The sequence below is a fragment of the Mesoplodon densirostris genome, chromosome 4, assembly GCF_025265405.1.
Source record: "Mesoplodon densirostris isolate mMesDen1 chromosome 4, mMesDen1 primary haplotype, whole genome shotgun sequence".
Taxonomy (NCBI): domain Eukaryota; kingdom Metazoa; phylum Chordata; class Mammalia; order Artiodactyla; family Ziphiidae; genus Mesoplodon; species Mesoplodon densirostris.
Genome location: NC_082664.1, coordinates 184214957 through 184236173, shown reverse-complemented (window position 1 = coordinate 184236173; position 21217 = coordinate 184214957). Strand labels below are relative to the sequence as shown.

The 21217-nt window shown below is 37.3% G+C and overlaps 1 protein-coding gene across 1 annotated transcript in view; it reads right to left on the bottom strand.

Moving 5' to 3' along the window:
• Positions 1 to 21217, bottom strand: part of ODAD2 (outer dynein arm docking complex subunit 2) — a 187059-nt gene that overhangs the window by 95844 nt on the left and 69998 nt on the right. Inside the window, exons 16-17 of the mRNA XM_060095515.1 lie at positions 20010 to 20252; positions 1603 to 1717 (exon numbers count right to left, since the gene is read on the bottom strand). Of these exons, the coding sequence (XP_059951498.1) occupies positions 1603 to 1717; positions 20010 to 20252 (358 nt within the window). The remainder of the gene's footprint in view (positions 1 to 1602; positions 1718 to 20009; positions 20253 to 21217) is intronic.

Sequence of the window (21217 nt, the reverse complement as noted above, 5' to 3'; positions counted from 1 at the left end):
TGCCTAAATAATATCATTTATATTTTGCATTTAAAAAATTTCTTTGGACCTTATATAATAGGATTATATTTTATGTCTGCTTCTGAAACTTGTTTTTATTTTGCTCAATATGTTTATGTGATGTATCGATATTGATGAACACATTGCTGAAATACATTCATTTTTCACTGCTGCATTGTATGACATGTTATGACTGTACTATCACCCTGTTGTCCATTTTCCTGTAGGTTGACATCTGAGGTGTTTTTATTTTTCCTTTTTTGTTGTTATAAAAAAATGGTTCCATTAACCAGTTTGTAATAAGTCTTTTCTACCATTGCTATATATCACAATTTACTTTTTACAAAAGATTACTTCTAGTCACAAATATTTAGGAAGATAGAGGCATGTTAAATTTATTACAGGAATTAAATGCTTTAAATAAAAATACTTTAGATAAAAATACTCAACAGAGGGCCTCCCTGGTGGCGCAGTGGTTGGGAGTCCGCCTGCCGATGCAGGGGATACGGGTTCGTGCCCCGGTCTGGGAGGATCCCATATGCCGCGGAGCGGCTGGGCCCGTGAGCCATGGCCGCTGGGCCTGCGCGTCCGGAGCCTGTGCTCCGCAACGGGAGAGGCCACAACAGTGAGAGGCCCGCATACCGCAAAAAGAAAAAAAAAAAAAAAATACTCAACAGAGAGAAATATCTCTAGCAACTAGGATCTTAAAGGGAAATCCCTAAACCTATAGGAAAAGAAATTTAAGTGAAGATAACAGAAATGGGCTGAAAAGAGATCCTCCAAGAAAATAATAAAATTTACAAATGAAGAGCTAAAAGACTTCAGAAACTTCCAGTTCAGTCTTTTTTCATATAAAAATTTTATCCATAGGTTTTATATCTAGTCTTTATTGACAGATAAGAAAAGTGCGATTCATGAAATCATGTGACTTTTTCAAGGTAACAAAGAACTTAGTGATTTTTCACTGTAGTAATTCAGACAATAAATAACATAGAAGTCATCTTGAGCTTCTGAAAGTAGCAGTAATGCAATTTCTTTTCACCCAAGAGATAAGAACAGTCAACTTTCCTCCCCCTAATTTACCTGGGGTAGTGGTTTTGATTGCACCAGCCATGTAGAACATGGTAATAAGCACTGCCATCTTAGCCCAGTTTCGTTTTACATATCAAAACTGACCAGGAGGGGCTTCCCTGGTGGCGCAGTGGTTGAGAGTCCGCCTGCCGATGCAGGGGACACGGGTTCGTGCCCCGATCCCGGAAGATCCCACATGCCGCGGAGCGGCTGGGCCCGCGAGCCATGGCCGCGGAGCCTGTGTGTCCGGAGCCTGTGCTCCGCAACGGGAGAGGCCACAGCAGTGAGAGGCCACGGGAGAGGCCACAGCAGTGAGAGGCCCGCGTACAGCAAAAAAAAAAAAAAAAAAAAAAAAAAAACTGACCAGGAGAAGGTATTGCTCAAAAATTAGTTTGGCACAAACGTTCAGCACATTTTTACTCCAGATAAATCGGACCAAAAAGAAGTGAAAAGCAATTAGCGACCTGTGGTGACATTATTCCATATGGTATTAGAGACTCTAGAATGGACTGATTTGCAGTCTCTTCTCACCTTTGCATTCTGGATGCAGGGACAAAGGGCCCAGGCTGCACTGGCCTTCACGTCTGGGTGAGGACTGTTTAGTAGGGACCACAACAGACGAACTCCATCTAAGTGATCAATTATCCTAGTGTGAAACAAAAAAACAGAGGCAGAGACTGTAATTAGTACGTGAAAATAAAAATTTAAATGGCCTATCTAGTCACACAATTATAATTATTTTTTTTCCTTTTGACATTTTGCTCAGCTATTTTTTTTCAAAACTTTAACAACAGCAGGGACATAACATGCTGTTGAGTTGTCAGCTCTCTGATTTCAGTTTTAAACTCGTTGACACAGAAAGCAAGCTCCATGATAGTTACGATTCACATAAACTGAAAATCAAGCCATGTAATTCTTTAATTAGCTGTATACAGACTGTTACCTAAATGTAAAAATCCTGGTTTCTTTCATATAGTAACATCTAAATACTTTCCAAGACAAATATTTATGGCTCAAAGCTGTACAGTTACCTTTTCTATTTGGTCTGTGTTTAACTGACTTACCGTACTGCATGACACAGTTTAACCTCTTCCAGTACTAATCTAGCACTAGGAATTAAAATCAGTGCAACACACTGCATCCTTTGTGGGGCACGAATAACACATAACTTGTTTTCCATGTGCTCCCTTCCCAGCAAGACCAACATTGCAGACTGTGTTATAGTTACTTAAACACACTGTAATCAAAATATCTTCTTGACTAGCTGAAAAATGAATTATCATCAGAGTCATCTCCACACCATCTGTCTTCTGTTTATATATCAATCAGTCCAGTGAGCATAACCCTGCATTAAGGTCCATCAAGTACTTGCAGTTGAGACGAAGGTCAAACAAAACTTAATATCCCTTACAAACATGGCTTTGTTCAGAAAGATAAACTCAGAGCATATGAAAAAAGATAAAGAACATCAAAATTCCTTTGATTTTGAACCTCAAGTTGAGTTAAATACATGTAGTACTTAGCCACAGATAGAATAAATACTACTAGCTTGGCACCATTCAAATTTTTTCCTGAAAATTGACATTAAAAAACTACATTTCTTGATTATCTGAGTATGCCAGGAAAAAAAATGTATTATTCCAAAGGTTCCAAGTTGGATATGTTTTCCATAACCTTATAAAACAGTTGGTAATGCAAATAGCTTATAGTAAGATATAAACTCTCTCTTTAAAAGATAATCTTTAATAAGAAAAAAGCACACTGAGAAAGTATTTTAACCCAAAGTTTAACTAAATAGCTTTCTAAAACTAAAGCTTTCTGTCTGTATCATGCTGAGGGAAGATAAAGTTTTATTTCTTAATTTATAGAAACTATAAAGAAAGATACTGAACACACTGTACTTCACAATGAAGGAATTACTTTGCAAACTTAAAAAAGCTCACTGGTTCACATACGCCACTGAAAATGTAACTAGTGGAGATCCTTGGGTCTCTAGTTTTTCACAGGCAATTTCTCAAAGAACAATAGTGAATGTCAATCCACCCTACTCTCTCACTAATGTAGTAGTAATAGTTGCATTAGGAATATTGATCCATACAATGAGGGACATAGCTTGTCATCAGAGTGGAAGTCATCTGGCTGGCACATATTTTCAGTTAAAAAGAGGCATAATTCAACTCTGGATCCCCCCCGGAAAAATCTCACAATTAGCAATAAAAATTCACCATTCATTCTAAAACCACATATACTGTCCTTGACCGTCACCCCAAACCCTAGGCAATTCATCAGCTGCTTAGTTACAACAGATGAGGACTGTGACCCCATTACAGATGTCTTAAAAGACAGCACAGTACAGAGTAATTACCTTAGATGAGGAAAACATTAAAAAAAAACATTTGCAAACACAGGAACTAACGAAGTCATGGGTAGCAAACTTCAGTGTTTAATTTTGTCCCTCCATCTCCCTCATCCTCTGTATCGAGTCATATGCTGTGGATTTTCTTCAAATAACTCAAGTATCTCCCCCTACTTCTCTGTTCTCCCTGCCAGCATCCTAATCCTGGTCTCTACTACCTCATATCAGGATTGCTACAGTAGTTGCCTAACTTGGTTTTATGTCTCCAGTTTCTCTCAATTCCAATCCATCCCATAAATCCCTGGGAAATTAATCTTGTTGAAGGAGTTCTGAGAGCTTCTGCAGTATCTCCTTGCCAGCAGGGCCCCAGGGATATTCATTCTGTCCATCACACCACCCAGCACGTTCAGTCAATGCTTGGTGAACAGTTCACAACTGAGCGGTCACTCCCAGGAGACAGTCTCTGACAGCTTCCCGCTGCCTGCATGGTATTCACACCCCAGTTCCTGAATTCAGTATTTAACATTTCCAATGAGCTGGTTTATTCCTCCAAACTCCCTACATTCAGGTGTTTGCTCATAAAACTCTTTGGCCATCTACTAAACACTAAGTGCTAAGCATACGGAAGTAACAGATACAGTCAATTCTTATTACTCAGGGTAGTTTGCTGTATAAAGTCACTGAAAACAGTGAATTGGTAGATACCAAATCATTGCTCCTGGAGGAATATAAAGTTTTGTTCCTAAGAGCCTCTGGTGAGAATATTTTCGTTAACTGATCAATACATAATCTTGTTTTATGTGTGTTTCTGTTTAAAAACACCTTACTTAACACACATTGTTGATTCATTCATTAACACATTCATTAACACTGAACCCACGGGCAATCCAATACACACATTTTCTCCGTAAGGCACATCACAGCCCTCTTGCATTTTGGCACCATGCTTGGGGGCCATTTTAAACGGGAAGATCACCAGCTCAAAGGATGAAAATGCGAAAAATGTGGCACTAAATCTGTGAAGATGACACTTGTTTACAAAACGGGAGCGGAAACAAGAAGGCAGAGTGTGGTCCTGTTCAACCCCAGCTGGAAACACGTGCACCAGGCAACTCAAATTTTTCTTGGCTCCACACGTGTCCGTGAATAACTGCAAAAGTGCTATAAGGATTAACGGGGGATTACAAATACATGTTAGCAAGGATGTGAATACACAAATACAGAATCTGCAGATAGTGAGGATTTTAATTGTCCTTTAGGAAACTGCAGTCTAGCGAGTGTGTTAAAGAGACCATAATAATCTATTCTGGTAAATGCTAGAATACATGCGGGCATGGGGTTCCATGTGAACACAGAGGGGAGACACTGTTAACTCACAAGCCACAGAAATTCTCCCAGGACTAAGCCTTTGCCCTGCCATCTCCATCTTTTGCTGCAACAATCCACACTTTAAGGTCTACCATAAGACCTCTCCCCAAGTCCTCTGGCTTCTCCCTCCTCTGAGATTCTTTTGAGTTTTGCTGCCCTCGTTTCTAGCACTCATAACACGCTGCTTTGCATTGTAGGCAGGTGCGTATGCTTCTTATCTCCCCAAGTACTGTGTAATCTCCTTGACAGCAGGAATCTGCTATTACCCGCCATGCTCAGGGCAGCTCCCGCAGACAGTGAGGATTGGTTAAATGGACCTGAAACCAGACAGCCTTTGCCTACTCCTTTTTTGATGAATCAAAAATCTCTCCCAAAGAGATAGCTAGTGGGAAGCAGCCGCATAGCACAGGGAGATCAGCTTGGTGCTTTGTGACCACCTGGAGGGGTGGGATAGGGAGGGTGGGAGGGAGGGAGACGCAAGAGGGAAGAGATATGGGAACATATGTATATGTATAACTGATTCACTTTGTTATAAAGCAGAAACTAACACACCATTGTAAAGCAATTCTACTCCAATAAAGATGTAAAAAAAAAACTAAAAAAAAAAAAATCTCTCCCAACACAAATACATTCATTTTTAACCTCATACTTGGAAAGTGCATGTTCAAATTCAAAATCTAACCAGTAAACTTTTACTTGGAGTTGCCTCTAAGTTGAAAGTGCATTTTCATAGATCTTCTTTACAACTTTATTGCTTTTTGAATATACAATGCTGGGCTTGTAGGTGGTATTCATTACATCACTGCCCATTTTCAATGGGTCTATCTCCTTTTGTATAGTTCTTTAATTTGATTAGAATCTTGCTCTGAATTCACTTCCAGCAGTATGTTAACTCTTCCTGTTTTTATTGTCAATAGAATTTTACATTAATACTTTGATATTATAAAAACAAAATTGAACTATATGTTTCCAAAATCTTCAACTTTATTGATAGAAATCAAACTGTGTGGCTGACAAAATAACAGTTCTTGAAAGATGACTACATATTCATATTCTGGCTCTTAAAAACAAACAAACAAAAAAGACACAGCTGCTTGTTATGGTTCTCAGTGTCTTTTGTTCTATTAACTCTTTTTTTTTTTTTTTTGGCGGTACGTGGGCCTCTCACTGTTGTGGCCTCTCCCGTTGCGGAGCACAGGCTCCGGACGCGCAGCCCCAGCGGCCATGGCTCACGGGCCTAGACAATCCGCGGCATGTGGGATCTTCCCAGACCGGGGCACGAACCCGTGTCCCCTGCACCGGCAGGCGGACTCCCAACCACTGCGCCACCAGGGAAGCCCTCTATTAACTCTTGTCAGGATTGTTAGCATGTCTGGCTGGCTGGCCTGCCCACTGAGGCCACATATATGAACAAATGTGAACAGTTTGCACCCACATAGCCAGCACGGCTGAGGTTGCAGAGTTTCTTTCTGGCAATGCCAATGTATCTATTTTGAAACCATAATTTTGCATCTTTTCTAAAAATTTCACAATATTTTCTGAAAATTATGCTGATAAATACTATATAGCTCAGCCTAAACGTGGTTATAGCCTAAAGGAACATGATGTTCTCAAGCCACATTATAAGATGCAACTGAAATCTATAGGTTTTAAAACCAAGTTGGCAATTCCACAAAAATGGAAACATAAATGGATGTCAGAATTAATGATTGCTGTGAAAAACTATGATTAGAAAAGAATTTTACATTTTCATTAAAATTCTCAGAGTTTTAATGTTTATATCTCTGTGTATTCTTTTAAAGAGGCTATGGGAGACCAAATTGGGAGAAAAGATGTGAATGTAGCAGTCTCTGGAAATGCATGTCAAGTGTGTCCCAGAATTCCTTGGCTTTGGTAGAGTAGAAGGATAGTCTATCCTTTTATAGTTGTGCAAGCACTATAACAGAAAAGCTTTCAAAACTTATTCATTCATACATACAGTTATTCATTCATACGAAAAGTTATGCATTCACAGAATAATATTAAGAGAGCCCAACAATTTTTGAGGTCCAGCTCATATTCAAATATTCCCATTTCTTTGCAAAACTTTAGAGCTTTTTAAAAAACAAACAAAACCTAGATTCAAAAGGGATCATACTCTGTATTTTTGATATATCTTTTTAGTCTCTTTTAATCTAGAACATTTTTATGACACTGACTCTTTTAAGAGATCAGGACTGTTGTAGAAAGTCCCACAGTTTGAGTTTGGCTGACTGCTTCCTCAAGGTGTCGTCTGACTTTCCCCTCTTTTCTCTGTACAGACCTTCCTTGACTTATCCGTGTGGCTGCGTCCTAATAAACCCAGCACGAGTGGAAAACACATTTAACACACCTAAGCTACCGACCATCACAGCTTAGCCCAGCCGACCTGAAACATGCTCAAAACACTTACATTGGCCTATAGCTGGGCAGAATCATCTAACACACAGCCTATTTTATAATAAAGGGCTGAATATCTCTTGTAATGTATTGACTACTGTACTGAAAGTGAAAACCAGAATGGCTGATGGGTACAGAATGGTTGTGAGGGTTTGAGTTGTTTACCCTCCTGATCACATGGCTGACTGGGGGCTGCAGCTCACAGCCACCGCCCAGCATCATGAGAGAGTATTGGACTGCATATCCTGCTAGAATTAAAACAAACCCAAATAAATGGAGATATACACCATATTAGTAGACTGGCGATCTCAATATTGTTAAGATTTCTACTCTTTCTAAATTGATCTATAGATTCTTAACAATTATTAAAATTCCATAAAGCTTTAAGAAAAGATTTAGACAAGATGACTCTAAAATTTATATATAAATGCAAAACATCTAAGATAGCCCAAAGCATCTTAAAAAGTTGGAGGACTTAACACTCTTATTACAAAGCTATAGTAATCAAGATGGTGTGGGACTGACATGAGGACAGAAAAATAGATCAATGGAAAAAGGAGTTCTGAAATACATCTGCTAATATACCGTCAACTGAATTTCAACCAAGGGACCAAGCTAATCAACTGAGAAAGTGTTTTCAATAAATGATGCTAGATCAATTGAATATCATATGAAAAAATTAACTTGGACTCCCCTTTCCACACCACACTTAGAAACTAGTTTGAGGTATATCATATAATACACTAGCCATGAAAGTAAAATTGATAACTTTAACTTCATTAAATTAAAACTTTCTGCTGAAAAGACAGCCTTAATACTGACTGGGAAAAATCATTCCACAGCACATAAATCGAACAATGGATTTGTATCCACAATATGTGAAGAACTTCTTCAAATTGCCAAAAAAGATAAACAATCCAAATTTAAAATGGACAAAAAACTTGAATAGACTACAAAATAACATATATACACATGAAATAAGCACACGGAAAGTTATTCAACATCATTAGTTATCAGGGGAATGCAAATGAAATCTACAATGACATACACTTTTACTGTTAGAAGGGCTAAATTAAAAAAAAAAGAGCAACATTAAATGCTGGCACCAATGGGAATGTAAAATTGTACAACCACTTTTGTATACTATTTGGATGTTTCTAATAAAGTTAAACTTCTACCCTATGACTCAGAAATTCCAATCCCAAAACAGGGCAAAACTAATCTATAGTGATGGAAATCAGAAAGTGGTTGCTTGGGGTGGGAGTGGGGATTGACTGGAAAAGAGCATGAGTGCACTTTCTTGGGTGAAGGACATGTTTTATATCTTCTTTTGGCTGGTGGTTATATGAGTGTATACAATTGCTAAAACGCATCAAACTGAGCAATTAAGTGTTAAAATAACCTATAATTTTGAAAAAAAATTCAGACAAAAACCAACACATATTATATGCTTCCACTTGTTTCCAAATAGAAATAAAACTATTTAGGGAGGCATTCTCAAACATAAAATGATGAAAACAGAGTAAGATATGAATTACCATATTACCAAAAGGCAAGAGACGGGCTCTCCCCAGACTGCAGGGCAGTGGGCACTGGGGGGCCGTGATAGGACAGGCAGCCCGGGTGTTTGTAGGGTGATGATGGTATTCTGCTTCTTGGCTTGGGTGGCAGGTACATGAGTCCTCCCTTTCCAAGGATTCACTAATGTGTACGTTTACATCATGCACCTTCCTTTATGTATATTATATTTCACAAATTAAAAGTTTTAAAAATGTATTTTAACTTCATTATAAACACACACACATACTCTCACACACAGGATATAGTACTGAAAAGCCAATTCATTCAGCTATGGAACTAAACACACATCGCAACTGGATGGATGGGATATATAATGTGGATAAATAAAATCCAAATAATCCTCAAATTAAACATCCCCAGAGCTTGTTTTAAAATGAGAAAACTAAGATTCAGAAGATTAAATTATTCACATAATTAATTTTCATTTGGCATTTCAGTATCTCAGTTAAATCCATACGCTTTTAAAAGTATACAGATAAAAAACAAATAACAAAAAAATGTAAAAGGAAGGAATAATGCTCTTATTGATACAAACATATAAAACACATATTCTATTTTATATCTTGCATAAACCCTAAAATGTCACAAGGACTGGTTTTGTGGTAAATGAAATTTCCGGGCAGCCACAAAGAGATTAAATCTCCTTTGTATGCAAACAAGCATAGCTTTATTTTTTCCCCCTTTTTAAAAAGAACAAATAAACCCAATGTAAAAAAAAAAACTATGTAAATGCAACATAATTATGTTTAAACCACAGAAGACAGGAAATTTAGAGTTACAGATTCCATGGTAAGTTTTAATTCTATCCTTGTGTATATGTTTTATAAAAGAGTCTTTCATTACATGATCACATAACACTGGACTATGTAACAATCAGTTCAGCAAATGTTTGTTTTACAATGTGTGGAAGGAAAATATTTTACAGGATAAATTGTAGGAAATTAGTATATTATTTAGGTAAACTGCCATGTAAAACTTCTTAGAATCATGGGCATTTACAGAATATTAATAGAAACATTTTTTCTTGATTATTTTCTAAAGAACATGAAATTTAACTCTTTTGTAGTCAGGCACTTATATCTGAAAGCTGACCTTTAGGTTTAAGGTTATTCTGAAGTAATGAAAAACTTAGGACATTAGAATTTTAGCATGTTTTGAATCATGTATGCCAGGAATTTTATATTAAAGGCACAGTAGAGACTGAAATAAATCATGAGGATCTACAAGTTCCTAAAAAGTCTGAAAAACAGCCCTTATTATCACTATTGGCATTTGCTAGGGTTCCTGACAACTCATATATCTGAAATTTGACTTTTTCAAAAGGAAAAGAAAAGCATTTATCCTGATTTTCCTGTATTAACTATATTTCAGGTTAACCAAATGGTTAGCAATCAACTCTAAGATAAACCTAGTAAAAGTATTAGATTATAAAGGTAAAGAAAAAATTCTCATGCCCTCCAAATGAAAAGATCAAATAACTCACAAAGAAACATGAATTCGACTAACATCAGACTTTTCCCAAAAAAGGTATGAAGTAAGACAACAATAGAGCAGCATTTTTTTAATTCAAGAAAGAAAGTGGGAACCAAGAATTTTATATCTAGCAAAGCTGTCCTCTGAGTATTTATAGGAAAATAGCTTCACTAGATATAAACATGTGCTTCTGCACAGCAAAAGAAACAATCAACAAAATGAAAAGACAATCTATGGAACAGGAGAAAATATATGCAAGCCATACATCTGATACGAAGTTAATATTCAAAATACATAAGGAATTCATACAACTCAATGGCAAAATAAATAAATAAATAACTCAATTTAAAAATGGGCAAAGGAACTGAACAGACATTTCTCCAAAGAAGACATGCAAATGGCCAACAGGTATATGAAAAAATGCTCAAAAGCACAAATCATCAGGGAAATCCAAATCAAAACTACAGTGAGATATTGCCTTACTCCTCATTGGAAAGGCTGTTATTGAAAAGACAAGAGATAAAAAATATTGGCAAGAAGTGGAGAAAAGGAAATCCTTGCACACTGTTGGTGGGAGTGTAAATTGGTATAGTCATTATGGAAAACAGTATGGAGGTTCCTCAAAAAGTTGAAAATATAACTATCATTTGATCTAGCAATCCCATTTTTATGGGTATGTATCCAAAGGAAATGAATTCAGTAGCTAGAAAAGATATCTGTGCTCTTATGTTTATTATAGAATTATTTACAATAGCCAAGATATGGAAACAACCTAAGTGTCCATTGACAGATGAATGGATAAAGAAGTTGTGGTATATTTATACAATGAAATATTATTCAGCCTTAAAACAGAAAGAAATCCTGCCATTTGTAACATGGGTGAACTTGAAAGACATCATGCTAAATAAAATAAGCCAGATACAGAAAGTCAAATATTGTGTGAAATCACTTACATGTAGAGTCTAAAACAGTTGAACTTAGAGAAACAGTGATTCGAATGGTGAAGGGGCTGGGAGTGGAGGAGATGGGGAGATGCTGGTCAAAGGGTACGAAGTTTCAGTTATAAGATGGATAAGCTGCAGAGACCTAGTGCCCAGCATGGTGACTGTATTAATAATAATGTATTGTATACTTGAAATTTGCTAACAGAGTAGATTTTAAGTGTGTTTGCCATACACCAAAAAAATAAAGTATCTTTGTGAGATGAGGTTGATTAGCTTGGTTGTTGTAATCATCCCACAAAGTATACTTATATCAGAACACCATGTCATACACCTTAAATATACATAATGTTTAAATTTGTCAATTATACCTATATAAACCTGAAAAAAAGAAAGGTACTTTAAACATATAAAAACTTAGGGAATTCTGTACCCATGAGCCCTTTTTGAAGATTCTACTAGGGGATGAGCTCCAAAAATTAAACTATGACTGTAAAACTGCAGCAAAAACTGATAATAAGTATATGTGTATATCTGTTTGTTGGTCTAAGATTAAAACAGGGGCAGGGTCAAGGGTAGAATAATAATGTTCAAATTTTACATGTTATGACAAAGTAGAAACAATGCACTTTACAGTGGAGAGGATAAGGAAGAGGGAAAGAGAAAAATGAAATAAGCCCACTAATTACTGTATAGACAATGGGTGGGAGTTAAAAGATACCAGCAAGAACTGAGAAACTAAGTATCAAATAACTACATAACAGAAAGGAGAAAGCAAGCATTAGAAAAATGTACAGGTACAAAGACAGTGACTAGAATGAAACAAAAATGTAAACTTTTCTAAATAACACCAAAAAAAAATTAAAGAGCAAAGATTACAAATCTTACAGAGAAGAGCAAATATAAAAGAATATGAATAATTATAAAATATTATGACATTGTTGAGACCAAACATCAATGAGTGTGAATGGGTTTAGCTCACTTATTAAAAATATTTTTAGCTTGGCACACAAAGCAAGACCCACCTATATACTGTATGAAAGGGCACACCTAAAAGAAAGTGGTTCAACGAAGACTAAAAATAAAAGGTAGACCAAGATATTCCAGGAAAATGGAAAAAATATGAAAGCAGGGGTAAAGATCCTTATATCAAAGTAGAAATATCAAGCCAAAACTCATTAAACATGACAAAGAAGAGCTCTTGAAAAATTAAAATCCACAATGCACAATGATTAGAAACATTTATGCACCCAGTAATATAGTGCCTGCCTTTAAGAAGCAAAAACTACATGAGTTGTAAGAAGACATAGGTAGAAGCACACTAATAATTTTAATACACCATTTTCAGTATGAGACAGATCAAATGCATGAAAAATAGTAAGTAGAGATAGAAGGCTTACATAACTTAATAAAACAGATCTTAAGAATATACATCAGGACCTTCCTGGTGGCGCAGTGGTTAAGAATCCACCTGCCAGTGCAGGGGACACGGGTTCAAGCCCTGGTCCGGGAAGGCCCCACATGCCGCAGAGCAACTAAGCCCGTGTGCCACAACTACTGAGCCTGCGCTCTAGAGCCCACGAGACACAACTACTGAGCCCACGTGCCACAGCTACTGAAGCCCTCACGCCTACAGCCTGTGCTCTGCAACAAGAGAAGCCACTGCAATGAGAAGGCCACGCACCGCAATGAAGAGTAGCCCCTGCTCGCCACAACTAGAGAAAGCCCATGTGCAGCAACGAAGACCCAACGCAGCCAGAAAAAGAAAGAAATTTATTAAAAATATATATATATATACATATATATATACATGAAACTCTACACTCTGTTGAAAGAGGATACATCTTCACCCCAAGCACCTATAGATGCTTTGTAAAAATTCATCATATATTGAGTCATAAAGAAAACACCAGTGAGTTCCATAAAAAGTGGAAATAAAACACTGACTAAACTGCAACATAGTAAGAAATATCTAACAAAAACAGAAAATAAAAAGGTTCCTCTTTGTGGAATTTAAAAAAAAATTCTATTAAACAACACCTGGCCTAAAGGGAAAATATAAACTGAAATTAAAGAACTTCTTAAAAATAATGATAATGAAACCACTATGTATCAGAATGTACAAGGGACATTTAAAGAAGTGTCAAAGAAAAACTCATAGGACAAAATATTTTTATTATTAAAAAAAGAGGGAATTCCCAGGCAGTCCAGTGGTTAGGACTCCATGCTTCCACTGCAGGGGGCCCGGGTTCGATCCCTGGTCAGGGAATTAGGATCCCAGAAGCTGCATGGCACAGCCAAAAAAAGAAAGAAAAAAAAAAGAATAAAAATAAATATCTTCTCAGTTCAAAAAAATTAGAAAAATAGTTACAAAATAACCCCCAAAAAGGCAACATGGAATAAATACAAAAGAAATTTATGAGGTAGAGAATAAAAGAACAGTATATCTAATTAATAAAATTTTTTCAGAAAAAAATCAAAATAGAGAAACTATACTAGATAACTTGATCATGGAGAAAACAGGAGAAAGCTCACATACACAAATATAAAATGACAAGTGGAAAACAACCATTGAGATGAGACAAAATTTAAAAATCATAAGACATTGTTTTGCAGATCATTATTTAAATAAATTTGATGACCTAAATGAAATTGATCATTTTATAAGGAAATGCAGATTGCCAAAATTGACCCCATTAGAGTAGAATGCATAAATAGATTAGATTTCATAGAAGAACTAGAGAAAACCAGTAAAGAACTAACAGAACACACACACACAGAGTAGGCCCAGATGACTGCACAGTATAATTCTATCAAAACTTTAAAGCCTAGATGGTCCTACTGCTCAATAAATTATTCCAGAGTATTGAAATGAAAGAAAACTTCCTAATTCCTTTCGTGAAGCAGGTATAACATTGATACCTAAATCTGATAAAGATAGTTGTAAAAAAAAAAAAAAGGAAGGAAGGAAAAGAAAACTACAGACCAATATAATTCAAGGATATCATTAGAAAACTACTAAATAAGATTAGCAAACAGAATCCTACACCACATTAAGAAAATAGTACATCATGACCAAGTGAAACTTGTTCCCAGAATGCAAGGTTGGTCCAGTGTTTGGAAACCCATTAATATTATGCAACATATTGATAGATATAAGGGAAAAAATCATAATGGAGTACACGGAGCATAATCTCCATAAATGCTTAAAGAGAGATTTGACAAAATTCAATACCTATTTCTGATTTTAAAAACACTCTTTACAAATAGAAATTGAGAGATTTTTTAAAGTATGATAAAACATATATACTTTAGTCCTCAAGACATTATTTTACATAATAGAACACCACTAGAGGCATTTCTACTAAAATCAGGAACAAGGCAAAGAAGCTATCTCCATTACTATTCAACACTGCAGTAGGGAATTAGCTAATGAAATTAGACAAGAGAAATCAATCTAAAGAATAAGAATTTATAAAGAAGAAATAAAACTTTCTTGGCAATATCCTGGAGCAGAGTTCAGCAATTTTTTTGGGTAAAGGGCCAGGTAGTAAGTATGTCTTTGTGGGTTATCTGGTCTCTGTAGCAACTATCAACTCTGCCACTGTAACACAAAAGCCACCAAAGACAATATATAAATCAATGAGTGTGAGTATGTTCCAATAAAACCTTATTTACAAAAACAGGATTTGGCCCATGTGCTGTAGTCTGTCAACAACTGTGCTAGAGAATCAACAATAAAGTGAACTCAAACAACAAGAGAATTCCATTAGGTAGCAGCATAGAGAATTAATATACAAAATTCAATAGTGTTCATAGAGACAATCAACTGAAGCACATAATGGCAGTAAAAAAACATTTATACCACCAGCGAGGAAGATTAAATACTTAGGAATGAACTGAACAAAAATGCACGAAATCCACATACAACAATCTTCAAATTAAAAAAACTAGACTTCAACAAATGAAAAGTTTCTATAATTTTTTTTTTTTTTTTTTTTTTTTTTTTTGTGGTATGCGGGCCTCTCACTGTTGTGGCCTCTCCCGTTGCGGAGCACAGGCTCCGGATGCGCAGGCTCAGCGGTCATGGCTCACGGGCCCAGCCGCTCTGCGGCATATGGGATCCTCCCGGACTGGGGCACGAACCCGTATCCCCTGCATCGGCAGGCGGACTCTCAACCACTGCGCCACCAGGGAGGCCCAGTTTCTATAATTTCAGTGTGGTTATGTAGGGTGTTAAGGGAAGCTGGGTGAAGGGTATATGGGAACTCTCTGTCCCGTGCACTCTATACTTTTGCAACTTTTCTGTAAGTCTTACGCTATTTCAAAATAAAAGTTAAGTTGGTGGGAATGTAAATTGGTGCAGCCACTGTGGAGAACAGGATGGAGGTTCCTTAAAAAACTAAAAATAGAGCTGCCATATGATCCAGCAATTCCACTCCTGGGTATACACCCAGAGAAAACTCTAATTTGAAAAGATACATGCACCCCTATGTTCATAGTAGCACTATTTACAATAGCCAGGACATGGAAGCAACCTAAATATCCATCAATGGATGAATAGATAAAGAAGATGTGGTACATGTATACGATGGACTGCTACTCAGCCACAAAAAAGAATGAAATCATGCCATTTGCAGCAACATGGATGGACCTAGACATTGTCATACTGAGTGAAGTAAGTCAGACAAAGACAAATATCATATGATATTGCTTATATGTGGAATCTAAAAAAAATGATACAAATGAACTTATATTTACAAAACAGAAACAGTCTCACAGACTTGGAGAACAAACTTGTGATTACCAAAGGGGAAAGGAGGGGAGGGATAAATTAGAGGAGTTTGGGATTAACATACACACACGACTACATATAAAACAGATCCTCAGCAAGGACCTACTGTACAGCACAGGGAACTATACTCGATATTTTGTAATAACCTATATGGGAAAAGAATCTGGAAAAGAATATACATATATGAATCACTTTGCTGTACACCTGAAACTAACACAACATTGTAAATCAATGATACTTCAATTAAAAAATAAAAATTAAAAAAATTTTAAAAGAAAGTAAAGATCCTGAGGTGTGGAAAAGAAATTTTAGATATTTAAGTTTTCAGCATCAATACTTTTTAATTGTTTGAAATGTTATAGTATTTTATGAGAAAGTGACACTCCTCAAAACACAAGCGTTAACTGTTTTCTGCAATGTTGATGTGATTTTTATATACTTGAAGGCCAAATTACCTCCAGATGAATTCTGTACGTATCAAATAGACATTAAAAAGTCAACAAGAAAAGAAAATTCAGCATGAATAAATCTACTTTTTCATGAACCTACTACGTTGGGATACCTGTTGCTCCATGTTAGTTCCTCAGGAAGGGTATAATTAATATGAAACTGTTTATACTGAGTCTTTAAAAGCAGTAGTCTGATGTACTGAGAAAAGTCAGTAGAGTTTTATGAAATCATTGTTGTCTTAAAAATCATTTTTGACTCAGTAGCCAAACTGTTATTATTACGATGTTTCTTATTCTCACTGAGAAACAGATACAGGAAGAAAACTGTGCATACGAGCACACGGAGTTAATAAAACTCTGCTCTGAGTCTGTATGTTCATCCTCACATGCAACCTACATTTTAGCCATAGCCACAGACATATCATTAAAACATAACACTGCTAATCATTAAAACAAGTTCCTAACCTATGAATTATTTAAGCCTTACACAAGGCAAAGTTATTTCTCATTTCCTTACCATTTAACTTAAAAGCCTGAAGACTCAATAAATCCTGCAAATCTAGCAATAATAGCCATGTCTGATATATGATGCCAAATGTAATGCTGTTTGGATTCTTACCAACCTCAAAACACTGTTTTCTAAAACTGACTTTGTGTGTTTCTAAAACCATCTGTGGGAAAACCATATTCGCAAGTACAAAAGGAATCATCAACCTCCATGTTACACAAGAAAGAACAGTTTAGTCTTCATCTTATGAGGCTTTGTCATAGAGTTTGACACTTTTGATCACTTTCTCTCCCTAAACACTGTCTTCCCTTTGTTTCTTCAGTAACTCACTCTTCTGGCTTCCCTCACAACTCTGGCTGTTCCTTCTGCATTTCTTTATAGGCACCTCTTCTCTGGTCCATTCATTCTCCTTAAAAGACTGGATGCAACAGAATTCTGTTTTTGTCCTTCTCTTTTCCCTTTCTTTCTCTTCCTCACAATCTCACATATATTCATCACTTAAGTTACCAAATACTCGTAATGCTATATGCCCAGCCCACACTCTATCCTAAGCTTTAGACATGAATGAATATCCAGTTGACTAGTTGCCATCACCACAGAGATGTCCCATGAGAACCTCAACGTGTACCCAACGTAACTGAACTCGTCATTCATTTAGTGTACAATAAATGTTTGCTGAGTGCCTACCCTGAGCCTGGGACTGGGTTAGACAATGAATATGTCATGACGAACAAACTGACTTTGTTGCTCCCCTAGTGAAGTTCATTCTGCCTTCACCAGTCCTCCAGCTATCATCTTCCCTATAACAGCAAGTACTACAATTATCCATCTAGCCACCCAAGTCAGAAAGCTAAATATCACTCATGACTCCCCCCACTTCTTCACAACTCGTGTTCATTCACTCACCTGGTCTTATCCATTCTCTCCCTTTATTTCTCTTTACTCTGTCATTTTTTTGTTCTTTGTATAATATATTCCACAGGCTTAGTTTAAACCACCTTTACCTCTGGCCGGCAGTGATCTCCTAAACAAGCTTCTCTGTTTCAGGTTATGCTTAAAACCCTTTAAAAACCTTCAATTGACTTTAAAGCAAAATTCAAATTTAGCATGATGCACAAAGGTCTGAATTATAATTGCCTATTGACATGCCTGTGCCACACACCCTCAAAGCTCCTTGACTGCAGCTGAGAGGACCCCATTTAGGGTCCTCTTGTTCTCGATTTATAGCAAGTTAAATAACATGATTAATTTGATATAAGAGAAACACAGGGGACTTCCCTGGTGGCACAGTGGTTAAGAATCCGCCTGCCAATGCAGGGGACACGGGTTCGAGCCCTGGTCCAGGAAGATCCCACATGCCACCGAGCAACTAGGCCCGCGCGCCACAACTACTGAGCCCATGTGCCACAACTACTGAAGCCCGTGTGCCTAGAGCCTGTGTTCCGCAACAAGAGAAGCCACTGCAATGAGAAGCCCACGCACCGCAATGAAGAATAGCCCCTGCTCACTGCAACTAGAGAAAGCCCGTGTGCAGCAAAAAAGACCCAACACAGCCAAAAATTAATTAATTATTTTAGAAAAGAGAGAAACAGAATGAAGGGACTCATCTATAGATGAGTACAGATACCGGACCCTCTGACTTTTTTTTGTATTTATGTATCATTGGTTTAAATTGTTATTCATTAAAGCTATTGCTATGTGAATGACACTAGCCAACGTTTACCTAGCACTATCATGTATCGAGCATTTTACATATATTAATTCACTCAATCATTACAACAATCCAGTGAGATTGGTACCATGACTGTCCCCATTTTATATATTTGGCAGCCCAGGCACCAAGTAGTTTAATGATTTCCTGAAGGAAACATAGTTGGTAAGTGGTGAGACTGGCATTCCAGGCAATGGTTCCAGAATCTATCCTCTTAACCATTATGCACTACTGTTCAGAATAAAATGATATTGTGCAAGGTACTAAACAAGAACTTTAATTTTTTTAAAGATGATACATATATATTTTTTTTTTTTTGGCGGTACGTGGGCCTCTCACTGTTGTGGCCTCTCCCATTGCAGAGCACAGGCTCCGGACGCGCAGGCTCAGCGGCCATGGCTCACGGGCCCAGCCGCTCCGCGGCACGTGGGATCTTCCCGGACCGGGGCACGAACCTGTGTCCCATGCATCGGCAGGCGGACTCTCAACCACCAGGGAAGCCCAAAGATGATACATATTCATCATACAAATTGTATAGAAAATACAAAAAAGAAAGTAGAAAATATCCCAAATCCTACCATCCAGAAATAATAATTGTTAACAGCTAATATAAATTATTCTAGATATCTCTTTATGCCTACAGCTAGATAAAAGGATGTATGGATAGGTAAGAGAGATCGATAAATGGGACTTCCCTGGTGGTCCGGTGGGTAAGACTCCATGCTCCCAATGCAGGGGACCCAAGTTCAATCCCTGGTCAGGGAACTAGATCCCTCATGCATGCTGCAACTAAGAAGCCCGTGTGTTGCGACTAAAAATCTCACACGCTGCAACAGAGATCCCGTGTGCCACAACTAAGACCCAGTGCAGCCAAAATAAATAGATAAATATTTTTTTAAAAAGAGAGAGATAGATAGAGATAGATAAATGGATGGATGGATGGATGGATAGATAAAATTATGTTTTTAATACTATCTATTGATTTATTTATTGCAAGATAAAATTTGCACACCTACTCATCCACCCTTCACTTTGTCAGTTGTATTATTATATTATCGTTATCAATATCTATAAAGTATAGATGATTCCCCTAATGATAATTCCCCCACTGTTTTGATTGATTACTGGCTATTTTAATCAAAACCCTCCAGCTCACCCGAGGGAACAATGTGCCTCTGTAATTCATGATTTGGTCACACCCTGTGTTATTTATATGTAGGCACATTTCACTCTTCCGTCACTTGTGCACACCAGTTCTAAGAGATGACACCATTCCGTACTCTCCAGTGTTCCCCTAACCCTCCCAAATAAAAGCTTTCAGCCTTCAGGGCCACTTACATCATACTCTCGGGCTCTACTGCACAAGCACCGACCGCTTTTGTGACGTTGACAAGTAGAGCTCGGTTTCTTCCCACGAGGAGGTCCACGAGTGGCTGGATGCCACCACGTTTGCGGACGGTGACTCTGCCCTCAGGCTCTCGGCAACACTCTCCCAACGCACCAGCTGCGTTCACGAGCACTTCTTCCGGCTGGTCAGTTAAAAGTCCCACCAAGGCTTCAATGGCTTTGTATTCCCGAAATCTAAGTTCACCACAAGCAGAAGAGGGTGGGAAGGGAGGGGAAAGAGGCGAACAGCATTATTTTGGGTATAAAGTTAGCTGATAATAATGTTAGTGATAATACTGGTAGCTAAAATCTACTAAATGCTGACTGTATGCTCATTCCATCTTTATAGCCACCCTGTGATATGGATGCTGTTACAACCCTGTTGTCAAAAGGCTAATCTGAACCTTGGTAAACAGTGAAGTCAACATCCACACCCGACCTTCTGTGCCCTAAAGTGCTACACTGTACAACCCCTAAGACACTACAACTGCTTCCAGATCTGAGCGTCGACAATCCCACTGTGCTAAGGGTTTTCCCTCAGGTTACAGGAATTATTTTACACGAACAAAGCAAAATAAACCTTTTTGTGTGTCAAATAGAACATGTGAATTTCTTGTTAAAGAAAGTCATCACCCTGAAATGGGAAAGAGTTGCCCCAGAACAAACATCATAGAGTGTGTAAACTCTAAAAATATATAAAATATAAATTCAAAGATTAAAATCAATCAAATGGTCATAAAGTTTACAAATACTTTAAAATTCAATGAAATCGTATTTGAAAATGACTACACTTTAAGACTAACGTGGTTAGTTGGCATTTAGCTGACTAATTTATCTTTAGCAAAAGAAAAAGAATAAAACCACTTCCATTTCTAAAGATTCTGTGGGAAATTCATTCCCTCACCTTGATAGGTCTCTGCAGGAAATATCAGGGATACTTCTCATTTACATGGCTGCCCACATGCAAAACAGTCCATTGGCACTGGGAGCTTATGTCAGCACCCCCTTTCTCCTACTGAGGCACAAAAACCATTGTCGGATGGTGGGATGGGAAGAATCCCTTAATTCTGCCAACTTAGTCCAGAATGTACAGCTTTGAAAACTATAGGAGTACCATTAGAATCAGCTCTTTATATAAAATAGCATGAAAATAGAAGAAT